This window comes from Lutjanus erythropterus, chromosome 23 (genome assembly GCF_056507025.1).
Source record: "Lutjanus erythropterus isolate fLutEry1 chromosome 23, fLutEry1.hap2, whole genome shotgun sequence".
NCBI classification, from domain to species: Eukaryota; Metazoa; Chordata; class Actinopteri; order Lutjaniformes; family Lutjanidae; genus Lutjanus; species Lutjanus erythropterus.
Genome location: NC_139339.1, coordinates 24,942,498 through 24,960,017, shown reverse-complemented (window position 1 = coordinate 24,960,017; position 17,520 = coordinate 24,942,498). Strand labels below are relative to the sequence as shown.

The following is a 17,520-nucleotide window of genomic DNA, read 5'->3' as shown; positions in this document are numbered from 1 at the left end:
GGAAATACCTCCAGGCGCACTAACAAGAACAAGCAAACTCTCCGTCTTTCATTCAAACAAAAAGTGGTAATGGTGATGGCAGGAGAAAGACAAAATTAAATCTCAAGATGTTATTATGATTATTCATTATTCCAGGTAGCTTTTAAAGTTGGATTGTTTTTATTGGAGTGAAAAATACCACATAATTCATGTATATATACTGCCTCTGAAGACAGAAAGAAATCTCAGTTATTTAACAGACTTGGAGAACAACTTACAGTTAGCCTCAATCTAATGTTATGTGGTGATTTTAATACAGTTTCATCAGAAAATGACAACAGCTGTCCCTTTTGGGTTTTGATTTTATTTCTATACTGAAGTTTTTGTAGGTGTTTCTATAGACTTTGTGTAGCAGAGAGGTTCTACAAGCAGCTCAGTGCATCATCAGGTGGTTTCAGAGAGTTACAAGCTTCTGTAAATGCATCATGAAAACAATACAGCAATGTATTGATATTAGAAAATGTACTTTGTAATTTGTACTTTTGAATACTTAAGTATTTTTATAAACATGTACTTTTGAATACTTAAGTATTTTTAAAACCAAGTACTCTTGTACTTTAATTCAAGCAAAAATTTGACTGAGCAGCTTTCGCTTGTAGTTGAGTAATATTTGACCAGGAGTATCTATACTTTGACTCAAGTACTGGGGTTGAGTACTTTGTCCACCACTGTTGAAGGCACAACATGAAAGTGGAAGAACCACCTGACACAAAGCAGAGGGTGGTTGTCTCTGTGAAGGCCCAAATAAAATATTATAGAGCCCAACTGCAACCACTGTTGTTGTTCAGTGATGATCAAGGTTCACTTTTCAGGGCTGGAAAACAAATTCAGTATTGACCCTTCTTATGCAACACTGTGGGGACATCAAATAAATGGGAGTTTTAATCATTAATTATTCTTCTTTTGGGCCAAAACTATTTCAAATGTACATAATACATTTAATGACTGAATTATAGGCTTTTTATATAAGTTAAAATGGCCTTTATAGAAGGAAAGAAAAAAAAAACCCATCAATATAAGAGGTGACTCCAAACTTTTGAACAGTGGTATACATATATGTATGCATATATGTGTATATGTATGTTTTTTCAAAAACGTAAAATGTTCACAGTAGATACATAAAGTTTTGCATGTTACAGATTTTTCAGTTAATTTGAGAGTAGGTTCTGTTGCAAACACCTCCAACACTTTCTCTTTACATCCTCAGGTGGGGAATGCTTTTGTTAACTTCAATGCAAAACAGGAACTGAACACCATCGCATCTTCTCCTCCAGAGGACCATGTGTATCTAGTGGAGAACTTTGAGGTGCTTGGAAACATCAGACATTATTTGGAGGACAAAACCAAAGGTACAGATGTAAACTTATGGTAACAATCTAAAATCATTTTTGTATTTTCAGTCAAACAATTAATAGCTTTATGATGTTTATTACAGGAATTTATTTTAAGATGACCATCCAGTACTTTGAAGTAAATGAAATGGAGGGTATGAGAAAATATTCGGACACTGTTTTAGCAAATAAGAAATAATCAAAGACTAGTTCTTCTCTGAGCCACAGTAAAATTTTAAATCTACTTACTGTGTCAGTCTCATGTTGTGTTCACACCAAAAGCAAAGTGAATATTGTCTTTGTGTTACTCACACAAGTTTTTTTTCGTCATTTCAGGAACATTTGTACTAATGTGTGTTACTTGCATGAGTGTGTTTATTCACTCCAAACAAGCAGCCATAAGCTAACAAGCAACATGGTAACAGCCAGTGAGCATCAGTCAACAAGCAGCAGCTGTGTTTGTGTGTTTGTGTGTTTGTGTGTTTATGTGTTTGTGTGTTTATGTGTTTGTGTGTTTGTGTGTTTATGTGTTTGTGTGTTTGTGTGTTTGTGTGTTTGTGTGTTTGTGTGTTTATGTGTTTGTGTGTTTGTGTGTTTGTGTGTTTGTGTGTTTATGTGTTTGTGTGTTTGTGTGTTTGTGTGTGAACCTCTGGCAGCACTCAGCAGAGAAGATGCTTCTTTCTGTTTTGTCCCTCCTTCCCTCTGTACTTTCATGAAGTGACTTTAAAAGACATTTCTCTTCTAGTCACTAGTCAACATGGACAGAGAGACGAATTATCTTTCAGTAAACAGTTGAGCGAGGTCGGCTTCTTTGTGAGTTGTTGCTGCAGACAGGTTGAGAAGCGAGAGTGACGATAAATCCACTTTTAATCCCAAAAGTTTCAGACATAAACTCTGAGCTCTCCTCCTGACAGTAGAGGATTCAGCATCACAGCAAAATCAATGTGACTCTGCTATTTCTTCCTCCAGAAGCTGTGGTCTCTCTCTCTCTCTCTCTCTCTCTCTCTCTCTCTCTCTCACTCTCTCTCTCTCTCCTAAAGCTCCCCAGCTCTCAGTAGTTGTCCCTGCCTCTCGACCTCAGCTGCTGCCTGTTCCTCTCCACACAATATTCTGCAAAGCTGACACAAGTTGTTGTATAATTTGTGTCGCTCACGTCATTCTCTCTGGACAAAACCAATGTGATGTGATACAAAGATGTGAAATTACAGTAATTCACATCTGTACATTAACTTTACATGTAATCTTCTCAGGCAAAAAACTTTATTCACTTTCTATGTGAACACACTTTAAGTCTTGCACTGGTAAAACGAGGTAAAACAATGCAAATAAGCCATGGGATGTAAGAAGCTCTCTGATTGGTTAGAATGTCACAGATTGGCGAGAGGCTAATGACTAAGCAAATCTAAAGTCTAATGGAAAGCAGCCAGGAAAATGAAATGCAAATAGGAAAGTGAATTGCCCTTTAAGATGCCTGAGTAAAACCTGTATTCTTCATTCAGTTTATGAAGTCAGTAATTTATGTTTCCATTACTTTCACATTTATTAATATATTATTAAATGATGTACTTATTGACAGTTGAATCCAGCTTTTGTAAATTAGTTTAGATTAACAAATTAATTTATTAATTTTTATATTTATTGTACAATTAGTTATTAATTAATGTAAATAATTTATTACTGTTTCCATGACACTTCAATTCTCATCTGAGTTTGTGAGGGATGTATTAATTTGATTTCTGATTTTCAGAGTTGATGCAAATCTTACTGCATTATAGTTTTCACTTTCATCACATTCTCAAACTGAAACTCAGAGAAAAAGACTTTAGCTGTTGGATATTGTGAATGTTGGCAAAACTAAATGTGTGAGATTATAGTGACACAGTTGGTGAATATCGTCTTTTTATGTCAGTCTCAACCAAGGAGCCAATTTAAATAATTAATCATTTTGAATCTCATTTCAGAAATCTGTCAGGAAGCACTGAGAAAGGACAGTAAGTGAAAATCAACACACATTCACTTCAACTTTACACAACATTCACTGTTAAGTTGTAGGTCTACACCATAATTATCAATCATCTGTACTTTCTCCTCCTTACATTTTAAAAACAGGCACTTTAATACATTCAAGGGGAATTAGTGATGATTTTTATTTTGCATCATTGCGTGCCACCTGCTAACATCAAGACTGATTTCAACCTGAATGGAAGGATGAATAACACATAGAAAAAATGATTATTTGGTGTGTCTATCAGTGCATATTACACACAACAAAACAGAAAAAAATGATGTAGCAATATAAAAGACATAACAAGATGAAAAATGATGTAAAAGAAGTAAGAAGACAAAAAGAAATAACAAGCCAAAAAAGAATGGAATATAGAAAATGGTGCAAAGATGTAACAAGACAAAAACATTCATTATTCTTTTTTTCTTTTCAGTTTCTGTCTTTCTGTATTTCGTTCTTTTACTCTTTCATAATACTGTAAATGATTAAAGCCAAATGTTAAAAAAAGAAAGAAAGAAAAAAAAGAAAAAGAAAAGAATATGTACCTTTTTATGTGACCTCTCTCGACTCCAACTTTCTTCCAACCATAATTTTTTTCTTCTCACTCACTCCCTCATCTGCTCCATAACGTATGTTGATACATCTGTTGTCTGTCTCTCAGGTAGAAGCTCAGCTCTGCCCCTAGAGGCCTGGAGCACTTCTGTTGTATAACTGGATATGTAGCATTTTCTTTTTGCATTTGTTTTCTTATATGCAGCGCATGTTTCTGTATATGCGGCACATTTGTCCTTGTCGTCCACCGTAGTAACAAGATGAAAAATGATGTAAAGGAAATAACAAGACAAAACAGACAAAACTAAAAAGATGTGAGAGGAAAAAAAATGTAACAACTATAAAAATGTGAGAAGAGAAAGAAAAAGAAGAAAAAGAGAAAAAATACGTAACAAAGTAAAAAAAAAAAGTAAAAGTAGTAACATGAAAAGGACATAACAGATGAAAAATTATGTAAGAAATAACAAGACAAAAAAACATAACAAGATGAGAAAGACAGACAAAAAATACATTACAAAACAAAAAAGACAAAACAAGATGGAAATTTACATAAAGGAAGTACTGAGATGAAAAATACGTAAGACGAAAAATGGTACATAAAACACCTAACAAGACAACAATGATGTAAAAGACGTAATGAGACAAAACAGACAGAGAGGGAGACTCGACCGTGGAGAAAAGATGAGGTTCAGTTAACTTTACTCTTTTACTTTTATACCTGGAGTGTTTTCCTGCAGGACTGTTACCTTGGTCACTACAGGTGATGTATCCTAACATGACACCACAGACATGTGACCACTAATCCTGATCCCATGAAGCTCTCTTCTCTTTTCATACTCTTGTTGATGACACTGAGCTCATTCTTATGTCTTCAGGCTTTTACAGCGATTTTTATTACCATTAATGTCATTAATGTGTGAAATATGAATTTTAAGCAAATCACTCAGTGTGCTGTACATTTACATTTAAATTGACTATTTTTGAGGTCTTGTCTTGTCAACAGTCCACCTGAGCACACAGACAATATGAGAAGCTGCAACAACTATTGAGACACTGATCCTCTCTTCTTTTTCACAGTGTGTGGAACACAAGCAGACATCGCTTTTCTGTTGGACGGTTCAGGAAGTGTGATGTCACCAGATTTTGAAAGAATGAAGAAGTTTGTGAAAGATGTGATCGACTCATTCCAGGGAAATAATACAAAGGTAGGATTGTTTTATTCTATTTAAACCACAGTTAAATAATAACTAATACTCTGAGTAGTTTCTGAAAAGAATACTTTGTAATTGTCTTGAGCATTTTTACCCCCAGTACATTTACTTGTAGTTGAGTAATATTTCATTAATATTTACTTCTACTTGAGTACAGTACTCTTTCCACCACTGCTTCTTTCATCATTAGAGGCAAAACATAAAGAAGTCAAGATGATTACTGAAGCTTCAACCCTTAATATCTTCATAAAAGGATATTTCACCTCTGGAAAGATGATCTGTTCATAAAACTGTTTTCTATGCAGCACAAAGATGTAAATATCACCGTCTGTGTGATCTGTTTCATGTCATGAGCTGCTCCTCTCTTGATCCAGATTTCTGCCAGTGAAAGAAAAAAAAAATCCCCATGCAAGTCATAATTATGAGATTAAAAAAAATTAAGTTAGGATCATATAATTCTGATAACCATGACTTTTTATCTCAATGATGACTTTAGGTGTCATAATTACCATGGGGATATTTTTTTTCTTTCACTTGCAGAAATGATCTTCCATAGTTTCTGGAGTTGTGGCATAGAAGCTGATTGAAAATCAGTCTCCCTTTAATAAAGAAAGTATTTCAAAATTTAAATACTATTTAATGAAAATTTGATAGTCAGTCTCTTATTATGAACATCCAATTTAATTTTAACAAGAAAATTTGCAAAAATGTTTGTGAATGCTGTCAATTATAGTTCTTAGAAAGACTGAAAATCGGAATCGGCCAAGAAAATTGAAATCAGTGCATCTCTAGTCACCAATGGACACATTACAAGGAATGATGTTGGCAGTTGTCAAATTAAAATGGTCCATCAAACATCTACTAAACACTCCTCCAGAATTGTTCACTCTCTTAAATGTTCCCACAGTCTAAGTGTTTTATCTTTATTTCATAGCTTGACTGTTGAAAACATATTTCCATTTATATCCATACATATTTACATTTTTTCTTCTTTTTTACAGTTTGCCATCATCCAGTTCTCCACAACATCCACCATCCATTATTTCTTTGATACCTTTGATGCTAAAAATGGAGAAACTCAAATTGATCGAATAAGACAATTAGCAGGATTTACTTACACGGCTTCTGCTATCAAAAGAGTTGTGTAAGTGTCATCATGAAGCTAATGTGTGACATTATCTCATGATTTTATGTCCAGACAGGAAGTGAAGAATATGATTTTCTTTGATTTAACTGAAGTCCATAGAAGAGGCTTCAGATGTGACGTGATACGCAGCACATATCTATTTTAAATATGTCTTTCAAATCTGGTGCTGGAGCCTCTCACTGCCTGCAGCAGGTGGAGCTGAGCCTTTCCACTGATTCAAGCCTGTACTGTGTTTCTTTACTCATACAATAACAACAACAACAACAACAACAACAACAACAACAACAACACAATATCAAACAACTATATCAACATGAGACAGACTTGAATATTTTCAGTAACTGTGACTCACAATTTTCATTCCTTTCTCTCAACACAAGAAGTTTAACATAAATAAATACACTTCAAGTATAGAAACATATTATTTAATTTTCAGTAAACTCAATAGATTAATAAATAAAATAGGCTTATAACATATTTTAAAATATTTGTCTTTTAGGTACCCTTTTCTTCATTAATTGAAAATTATTATTAACATTATGAATTTAATAAACAAAAAAAGAAAATCGTATTGACCCTCCAAATACAAACCTTTTTTTGAAAGTTCTACTCTATTTTTCTGGATTTTGGTACCAAAAACATTGAATGCAGGTATTGTTTGACTGGAGAAGTTTTTGTCATTTCAAATAATACTTTAAAAGTATTGAGTACTGATACACTGCTCCAGCAATAAGACTGCTATTTAATGGCAGGGGTAGTGGTATATCCATGCAGATGTTTCTGGTTTTATTTGCTTATTTTTTTATATTTTTCAGTTTAATACTGCAGAGGTGACTCAAATTTCATGTGCAAACATGTAACAGTAACATCTGTTTCTAAAAATAATGTCCACATGATTCAGAAATATCAGAGATGAATATATCAAACCATGTGTGAAAAAAACAAATGATTTACTTTGACTATATTCCACTAGAGGTAAGTGAGAAATATGTCTTTTTGGATTTTTGTGTCAACCAACCCTTCAGTTTATTTTTCTTACCATACAAGACATTTTTCAACACAACAAAATGTACAACACTAACATGTATTAAAGCAGATCTTTCTTTTGACAGTCAAGACGTTTTCACACCAACCAGAGGTTCCACATCAAATGTGAAGGTTCTGATGATCATCACAGATGGAGAATCTAATGATCGGAATCAGCTGCAAGACGCTGCAAATTTAGCTGAAAATAACACTATTGTTCGATTTGTTATTGGGGTAAGTTGTACATATATTTAAAATATATGATGTATGTATATTTTATGTTGGACAGTACTGTTCTAAAGTTTGGAAATGTCTGTCACAGAGGTTTGATTCAGAAGTGAAAACACTGAGAACTATATGGTTCTGAATAGTGGAGTTAGAACATCAGTCAGTTTCTGGGTTCTGTCTTACACCTGGTGCAAAGCTGTTCTGCTGGTGGTGCAGGTAGTTTTACTATCTAACACCGGGACAGTCGCCATTTTGGCCACGTCTACAAGATAACAAATGAACTTGTGCCTGGTCTGTGCAGCCGTGGGCAGGAAGTCTAAAAGTGAAGGCAAACTGACATCGTGGCTGTGTGCATTTACTATCTTGTCCCTGGTGCAGTGGAATAAAAACCACTTGACCTTAGACCAACCTAAACCTGGTTGAAGCACAAAGTCTGTGACACAATCACAGAAGACCTGCATCCATGTTCAGTCTTTTCCCCACACAGGAGTGAATATTAGTAAAGTGGCCTTTGAACATATTTTCTATCAGCAATAGTCAAACAGTTTTCTCTCTTCTTATGCAACACTGTGGGGACATCAAATAAATGGGAGTTTTAATCATTAATTATTCTTCTTTTGGGCCCAACCTATTTCAAATGTACATAATACAACACGTTGATGTCTGAATTATAGAGTTTTTATATAAGTTAAAATTGCCTTTATAGAAGGAAATTAAAAAACATCAATATAACAAGTGACTCCAAACTTTGTAACTATGTAAAATGTTCACAGTCAATATATCAAGTATTGCATATTTAAGATTTTCTAATCAATGTGAGAGTCAGTTCTATGAATGGAGTCAGTATTTTACATTGTACAACACCTCCAACACTGTTTCTCTACATCCTCAGGTGGGGAATGCTTTTCAGAACGCCGATGCAAAACAGGAACTGAACATCATCGCATCTTCTCCTCCAGAGGACCATGTGTTTCAAGTGGAGAACTTTGAGGCGCTTGGAAACATCAGACATTATTTGGAGGACAGAACCAAAGGTACAGATGTAAACTTATGGTAACAACCTAAAATCATTTTTGTATTTTTAGTTGATATTTCAGCATGTATTTGAGTTCTCGGACAGAAATAATCAAAGACTAGTTCTTCTCTGAGCCACAGTGAAACTTTAAATCTACTTACTGTGTCAGTCTCATGTTGTGTTCACACCAAAAGCAAAGTGAATATTGTCTTTGTTACTCACACAAGTTTTTTTTCACAGGATCATTTCAGGAACATTTGTACTACTATATGTTACTTGCAGTGGTGCAGACTTTTCAGTCGAGTTGAATATTTTCAAATCATGTGTATGACACAAGTTGTTGTATAATTTGTGTCGCTCACGTCATTCTCTCTGGACAAAACCAATGTGATGTGATACAAACACGTGAAATTACAATAATTCACATCTGTACAATAACTTTATATGTAATCTTCTCAGGCAAAAAAGGAGCCTTATATAGCCGTATATTTATTGAAATAATATTGTTATTAATTACTGAAAGGCTTTATTAATGTTTCCATGACACTTGTGGTTTTTCACAGCCAACTTCGGCTGCATTTTCTGTTTGGTAATCATCATTCTCATCTGAGTTTGTGAGAGATGTATAAAACCTGATGTACTTACGAGTGTCTCCTGCAGCTACCAACATCTGTGAAACTGCTCACTCTGCACACAAACGTCTGATTTTCAGAGTTGATTCAAATCTTACTGCATTATAGTTTTCACTGTGACACAGTTGGTGAATATCATCTTTTTATGTCAGTCTCTAGCAAGCAGCCAATTTAAACCCTGAAAGAAAACTTGTATCAGCAAAATAATTAATCACTTTGAATCTCATTTCAGAAATCTGTCAGGAAGCACTGAGGAGCTCACAGGACAGTAAGTGAAAATCAACACACATTCACTCCAACTTTACACAACATTCACTGTTAAGTTGTAGATCTACACCAAACTTCTGTACTTTCTACTCGTAATTTTAATACATTTTAGATGAATTATTGATTTTTTTTTATCTTGCATCATTGTGTGCTGGCTGCCCAACATCAAGAGTCATTTCAACCTGAATGTGTGGAAGAATAACACAGAAAAGACGATTCCTTGGTTTGTCCATCAGTACATATTAAACACAAGAGAACAGACAAACAATCATGCAACAACTTATAAGACGCAAAATGATGCAACAAGAAAAGTAAGACAAAAAATAAGTAACAAGATGAAAAATGATGTAAAAGACAAAAGCATGTAATGACGAAAATGACATAACCAGATGAAATTAACCTGACGACACAATAAAGATGTGAGAAGACAAAAATCAGGAAGTAACAAGATGAAAAAGACAAAAGATTTAAAGTGACATAACAAGACAAAGACAAAGTAGGAACACAAAAAATGCACAATAAGACAAAGTATGTTTTTAAAAAATGCTGAGTTTTTCTGCAGCATTGTTACTCAGGTTACTACATATGAGCTAAGAGGAACGAATCCACCAACATCTGACCACTAATCCTGATCCCATGAAGCTCTCTTATCTTTTCATGCTCTTGTTGATGACACTGAGCTCATTCTTACATTTTTTGTTTGCTGGTTTGTTCTTACAAGTTGTTTGCTGTCTTGCAGATGGAGGGATGAGAGCGAGCAGTGCTTCAGGCTAGTTGACCTCCAGGGTGATCCTGCTGCTAATCAGCCAAAACTCTGACCGAGAGAGATCAAGATGGAAAGAGTCAACAGATGAATATATGCATGTTACATTACAGCATGTTAATGTGTCAGCAGCTTCATCACAGTGTATATGAGCAAATGTACATTTATGAGTTGTATCCTTCAGGCTTTTACAGTGATTTTTATTACCATTGTCATTAATGTGTGAAATATGAATTTTAAGCAAATCACTCAGCGTGCTGCCTGAGAATTGACCCTTTGCTAAGCCCCGCCCTCCTTAGTTACTGTTGAATTGTCCATCAACCTCTCCATTCTCACACAGCACATACTTAAAATGACAAATGTGTCAAAATTCAACATGAAAATTGGGAGTAATTGTTGAAACATAAGGTCTCTGATTGATTCCACAGTGAAGTAAACAAAGGCATTTTAAAACAAAAAACCCATGAAAATGTATTAAATATGTAAAGTGACTTAATGTCTGTATTCATGATATAACATTAACATTATGTTACAGCTAGCTCTCAGCAAACGTTGGTTAGAAGGTGAATATGATAGAAGACAGAAATACACTTAATGTGAGAAAATGAAGCACAGGGACTCAGTTAGTGCAGACACTGATTCTGTCACCCAGCTGAACCACCACCACCCCAGTAAGATAGCTGGGATAAGAGCTAATGCTAAGCTAACCTGGTTTAGGTCCACTCTGATTCTGCATTAGACCACAGCCTCCTCCTCAAACCACACATAACAAATGCAGATGTAGAAGTCATTTTGTTTTACATCTGCAGGGGGCAGCAATGTGCAGAATAATGAAGCTAAAGTCACTTGACTTTTCTGTATTCACTGTTTGATGTTTATCAATTGTATCCTTAGATTCCTGTCATTTAATCTCATATAATATATAATCATGAATAATAAAGGTAAAAACAATTAAATAAAATATTATTAATCATGCAGTATGAATCTCATTTGTTGCCTTGTATAGAATCCCAGTCTGAGCTGCATATTAAAGTGGAGAAGGATGAACTTTTTTGATTGGATACAGTAGAGCAGAGGTTCCCACACTTTCCCAGACCTCCACCACACAATTTTTATCAATCATTAACTTTGGGATGGAACTGATGAAAAAGGCTTCAAAAGTTGAATTTAAGTGAAATAAAGGTTAGCATGATGGCATCAGCAAACTCTTGTTTGTTTATTTCCCTACATAGATCACAGTCATTCAACTCAGTTTCACTCCTGTTGTTCCGTGCCCCCCTCTGCACCCCAACAATAATCAGCTCATCAACAGTAACAGGGTTGTTGAAACTGAAGTGAGCTGAAGTGAACTGCTCACTTCAGTTCACAAAACACTCCTGGAGCTTAGGGGAAAACAGCGTTGCAGCCAAATCAGTACAAGTGAAGTGAATGGTGACCAGTTTTAAAATGTAAAAAAAGAACACAAAAAGCACAAAATGTGTCCATACTGCTAAGTGGCTTACACTTACACCACACAAGCAGTATGGAGACATACAATTGAACTGCTCCCCATTCACTTCAATTGTACTGTGCTGGATTTGGCTGCAGCACTGTTTTGTGAACTGGAGATCTTCACCCAGCCTCACATCAGCACAGGAGGGACGAGATATTGAATGAAATTTCATTTTTGGGTGAACTATCACTTTACTGCGTGTACCTGACCAGGTGCAGGACTCTCACCTGTAGGGATGCAGTGCATTATATACATGTGGAAGGACATCACTCTGTCTGTGTTAGGTGTGCTGTTAGGTTTATGGTGAAATGGGAAGTTACACAACCTCGCAACACAAACTGACGAACAAAGATATTATCACATTTCTGAAGAATAGTACCACTCTTGTGTAACACATTTTATAGCATGTAGATGTGTCCCACAAACACACTGTGTCACATATATGTCCTGTAATGACTGTCAGTTTTCAGTGTCGACAGTGAAGACACAGACGACAGAAACATGCAGTGGACTGTCCAGATCATTGTTGTTCTCCTGAATATTGTATGGATCGTCTTCTTTTTACAACAAGATCCTCTTTCAGGTAAAACAAGAAGATTTTTTCTTCTTAAATTTAAACATAAAATGTGTTTCAAATGATCAAATAAGTTGACCATAATTTTATAGTGTAGCAGCAGTTTTTAAATGTTTGTAACTTTCTGTGTGTGTCATCTTGAGATGGTTTGTGTTGTTTTCAGTGTTTGTACAGAGAAGAAGCTCTGATGAGGAGATGCAGTTTAGAGAGTTTTGTATTCGGACGCAATCTGACACCTCCGACCCAAAACCTGAAGGTCAGTCTGTCTCTGCAGAAGATCTCCTCTCAGTTCACGTTTTACTGCATGTATCATTTTCGTTTTTTTCATTTATTACTGTTTTATTTATAAGATTTGTTGTTTAATATGGAAATATAATGCAGTCACACCAGAACAAGAAGAAATGATCAGTTTCATGTTATTATATGAAAGTTTTATTCTTATATCAGGATATTTTCACTTTGTACAAACATACAAAACAAATAAACATTCACTTTATTTCAAGAAACTCACAAAAGCTGGTTTCTCATTGTGGCGAGGGGAGGAGTCAACTGCTGGAAAAAGTAAAACAAGATCATTAGAAGATAAAGTAAACCAAAGTAAAGTAACCCAAAACTAGAGACACTAAGCTGAGGACACTTAGAGAAAGTCAGAGTACAGTGAGGAGTGTCCAGAGGAGCGACCACCACTCACCACAGAGACACACAACAAACATCACCACAATCCTCACATCCAACGACACATGACGGTTCATTATATCACATCTCATCATCTTACTGTACATGACACTACAAAGTAAGCTCACTGCCACAGGTATTTTCCTTGATTAGTCCTGTAAAAGGTGTGTGACACTGATTCCACAGTAATAACCTCTGAATCATCACGGTACCAGACGACTTTTCATCCTGTTTGTGTCATTTTTCAACAACATGTTGTGTAAATTCACACTTCAAAAGATCAGAGATAAAAATAAACTTCTTCCAGTTGTTCCTTTTTTTTCTTAATTTCTCTTGAAATAGAACTTCCTCTTATCAGGGACACTGGAGTCGACACAGTCAGAGTGTACAACACAGATCTATGTGTGTGTTTCTCACTGTTAACAGACTTCAGGCTGCAGTGGAGTTCATACACTTCACTGATAAATCACAGAGTTACAGAGAAACATCAGGCTTCATGATCAAAGAAAGGTTTTATATCACATCAACACTTCTGTCCATGTTCACAAACACACCCACACACACACACACACACACACACACACACACACACACACACACACACACCCACCCACACACACACACACACACACACACACACACACACACACACACACACACACACACACACACACAGTCTCTCTCTCTCTCTCTCTCTCTCTCTCTCTCTCTCTGCAGTGATCACACTTCTTTTTAATCAGCTGATGATGTGAGCGTCAAGAGTTAATGATGCTCATGTTCATGTTCATTAACTGCAAACTGATTGGTTCAGGTCACTGTTTATAATGTGATTACTAAGTTATCATGTAACGTCAGCTTGAAGCATCTGAACATTTCTGCATGCTGGACCTTCATTTTGGTGAAGTGACAACACATAACTGAATTGTTATAAATGTTTAAACTTTGCTGCAGCGCCACCATCAGGACTATTTCCTGAAATGCCATTTGAAGATGTTTGGTGGAGGACTGGACCTATGTACAAAGTTTTGTTTATTTTCATGTATATAGAAAGTGGATTTACTGACAGGGAGAAGAAGATTGATGGGAAATACAAGAGAGACCAGCAGCACTGATGTAGTTCTGTTTTGTTACATATATTTTCGTTGTTTGGGTCTTTTTTTTTTTATCATTTTTGTTATGTTACATCTTTTGATGTTGTTTTTGTCATGTTACATTTTCTTTTGTCTTGTTACATCTTTTGACACTGCAATAAGAGTAAAGTAATCATTATAGATTATTTTTGGGAGTAGCTGATGACGTCTAAAATGCAGCAGTAGTGAACGTCCAAGGACACACACCACACAACAACCAGCTTACACCTGGTGGAGATAATAAAGGAAGTGGTGGAAGGATAATAGTTGCTCATCACTACACACACTTATCACTTTACACACACAACTCAACATGCAAACTGGTAGAAATGAGTTTTATGAGAGTCACATTAGTCACATTTTTGCCACCTGAGCACACAGACAATATGAGAAGCTGCAACAACTATTGAGACACTGATCCTCTCTTCTTTTTCACAGTGTGTGGAACACAAGCAGACATCGCTTTTCTGTTGGACGGTTCAGGAAGTGTGGACAGACCAGATTTTGAAAGAATGAAGAAGTTTGTGAAAGATGTGATCGGCTCATTCCAGGGAAATAATACAAAGGTAGGATTGTTTTATTCTATTTAAAATATACTTAAATAATAACTAATACTCTGAGTAGTTTCTGAAAAGAATACTTTGTAATTGTCTTGAGTATTTTTACCCCCAGTACTTTAACTTGTAGTTGAGTAATATTTCATTAATATTTACTTCTACTTGAGTACAGTACTCTTTCCACCACTGCTTCTTTCATCATTAGAGGCAAAACATAAAGAAGTCAAGATGATTACTGAAGCTTCAACCCTTAATATCTTCATAAAAGGATATTTTACCTCTGGAAAGATGATCTTTTCATAAATCTGGTTTGTCTCTGCAGCACAAAGATGTAAATAGTTTTGAAATCAGTGACGTCATGTGAGTTGGGTGGGTCTTGGATTTGACTCTTCCGTTTTCAAGCTGGAAAAAATGGCAATCAGGGCGAGAAATAAGCAATGCAACCTTTTTGAGTCATGAGCTGCCTTGATCCAATTGTCTCTTATGGGAGCCTTTTTCTGCAGTGAAAAAAAAAATCATCATGTAAGTCAGAATTGTGGGATTAAAGAAAGTTGAAATTGTGAGATAAAAAGTCAAAATAAAATAAATGACTTTTATCTCAGGATTATGACTCTAAAATCTCATTTCAACTTTTTATCTCATAATATCGACTTTGTATCGTTTATTTTAATATTTTAGTAATTTGACTTTTCTTTTTTTTTAAAATCTTATAATTATGACTTACCATGGGGATATTTTTTTTCTTTCACTTGCAGAAATGGTCTTCCATAGTTTCTGGAGTTGTGGCATAGAAGCTGGTTGAAAATCAGTTTTCCTTTAATAAAGAAAGTATTTTTTTAATATTCACCAATGGACACATTACAAAGAATGATGTTGGCAGTTGTCAAATTAAAATGGTCCATCAAACATCTACTAAACACTCCTCCAGAATTGTTCACTCTCTTAAATGTTCCCACAGTCTAAGTGTTTTATCTTTATTTCATAGCTTGACTGTTGAAAACATATTTCCATTTATATCCAAACATATTTGATTTTTTTCTTCTTTTTTACAGTTTGCCATCATCCAGTTCTCCTCAAGATCCACCATCCATTTTTACTTTGATACATTTGATGCTAATAATGGAAAAACTCAAATTGATGGAATAAAACAATTAACAGGAGGGACTTACACAGCTTCTGCTATCCGAAGAGTTGTGTAAGTGTCATCATGAAGCTAATGTGTGACATTATCTCATGATTTTATGTCCAGACAGGAAGTGAAGAATATGATTTTCTTTGATTTAACTGAAGTCCATAGAAGAGGCTTCAGATGTGACGTGATACGCAGCACATATCTATTTTAAATATGTCTTTCAAATCTGGTGCTGGAGCCTCTCACTGCCTGCAGCAGGTGGAGCTGAGCCTTTCCACTGATTCAAGCCTGTACTGTGTTTCTTTACTCATACAACAACAAGAACAACACAATATCAGACAACAATATCAACATGAGACAGACTTGAATATTTTCAGTATTTGTGACTCACAATTTTCATTCCTTCCTTTAACGTAAATAAATACACTTATAAATATTTTCAGATATTTGTGTTTTAGGGACCCTTTTCTTCATTAATTGAAAAATATTATTAACATTATGAATTTAATAAACAAAAGAAAGAAAATCTTACTGACACTCAACATTTTTGAAATAATAGAACCTCTAAATATTTTGGCTTTGAGCAAAATCAAATAATTGGTCATATTTTTCTGGATTTTGGTGCCAAAAACATTGAATGCAGGAATTGTTTGACTGGAGAAGTTTTGATACTAGTTGATACTGTGTCATTTCAAATGATACTTTAAAAGTATTGAGTACTGATACACTGCTCCAGCAGCCATTTACTTTATTATACCACTAGAGGTAAGTGAGAAATATGTCTTTTTGGATTTTTGTGTCAACCAACCCTTCAGTTTATTTTTCTTACCATACAAGACATTTTTCAACACAACAAAATGTACAACACTAACATGTATTAAAGCAGATCTTTCTTTTGACAGCCAAGAAGTTTTCACACCAACCAGAGGTTCCACATCAAATGTGAAGGTTCTGATGATCATCACTGATGGAGAATCTCAGGAGCGGAATCAGCTGCAAGATGCTGCAAATTTAGCTGAAAATCAAAACATTGTTCGATTTCTTATTGGGGTAAGTTGTACATATATTTGAGAACTATATGGTTCTGAATAGTGGAGTTAGAACATCAGTCAGTTTCTGGGTTCTGTCTTACACCTGGTGCAAAGCTGTTCTGCTGGTGGTGCAGGTAGTTTTACTATCTAACACTGGGGCAGTCGCCATTTTTGTCACGTCTACAAGATAACAAATGAACTTGTGCCTGGTCTGTGCAGCCGTGGGCAGGAAGTCTAAAAGTGAAGACAAACTGACATCGTGGCTGTGTGCATTTACTATCTTGTCCCTGGTGCAGTGGAATAAAAACCACTTGACCTTAGACCAACCTAAACCTGTTTGAAGCACAAAGTCTGTGACACAATCACAGAAGACCTTCATCCATGTTCAGTCTTTTCCCCACACAGGAGTGAATATTAGTAAAGTGGCCTTTGAACATATTTTCTATCAGCAATAGTCAAACAGTTTTCTCTCTTGTTATGCAACACTGTGGGGACATCAAATAAATGGGAGTTTTAATCATGAATTATTCGTCTTTGGGCCCAAACTATTTCAAATGTACATAATACAACAAGTTAATGTCTGAATTATAGAGTTTTTATATAAATTAAAACATCAATATAACAGGTGACTCCAAACTTTTGAACAGTATACATATATACATATATGTATATATGTATATGTATACATACCTGTATGTATATGTATGTTTTTT

At 35.2% G+C, this 17,520-nt stretch overlaps 1 protein-coding gene and 1 long non-coding RNA gene across 3 annotated transcripts; both read left to right on the top strand.

Moving 5' to 3' along the window:
* Positions 1-1,229: 1,229 nt before the first annotated feature.
* LOC146306236 (uncharacterized) lies at positions 1,230-6,944 on the top strand. Its single transcript, XR_014769034.1, has 4 exons — positions 1,230-1,388; positions 3,332-3,361; positions 5,005-5,132; positions 6,140-6,944. It is a non-coding gene; the product is annotated as an uncharacterized LOC146306236 (long non-coding RNA).
* Positions 6,945-6,966: 22 nt separating this feature from the next.
* Positions 6,967-16,862, top strand: LOC146306235 (collagen alpha-6(VI) chain-like). Of its 2 annotated transcripts, XM_084711738.1 has the most exons (6): positions 6,967-7,545; positions 8,432-8,573; positions 9,419-9,454; positions 14,526-14,653; positions 15,697-15,839; positions 16,679-16,862. In XM_084711738.1, exons 1-6 carry the CDS (start codon positions 7,231-7,233, stop codon positions 16,845-16,847), a joined length of 933 nt encoding a protein of 310 aa, XP_084567864.1. In that variant the 5' UTR covers positions 6,967-7,230; the 3' UTR covers positions 16,848-16,862. The 2 variants fall into 2 exon arrangements, 1 of the variants encoding a protein (XP_084567864.1); XR_014769032.1 differs by lacking the exons at positions 14,526-14,653; positions 15,697-15,839; positions 16,679-16,862 and adding an exon at positions 10,193-11,421.
* Positions 16,863-17,520: the final 658 nt, after the last annotated feature.

What these genes read in the sequence shown, in the direction of transcription:
- LOC146306235 (XM_084711738.1), top strand. Translation starts at nt 7,231, where the DNA reads ATGATTTACTTTGACTATATTCCACTAGAGGTAAGTGAGAAATATGTC. An exon ending in TTGTTCGATTTGTTATTGGG is followed by an intron (nt 7,546 to 8,431) that starts GTAAGTTGTACA and finishes CTACATCCTCAG; the next exon opens with GTGGGGAATGCTTTTCAGAA. An exon ending in TCTGCTATCCGAAGAGTTGT is followed by an intron (nt 15,840 to 16,678) that starts GTAAGTGTCATC and finishes TTCTTTTGACAG; the next exon opens with CCAAGAAGTTTTCACACCAA.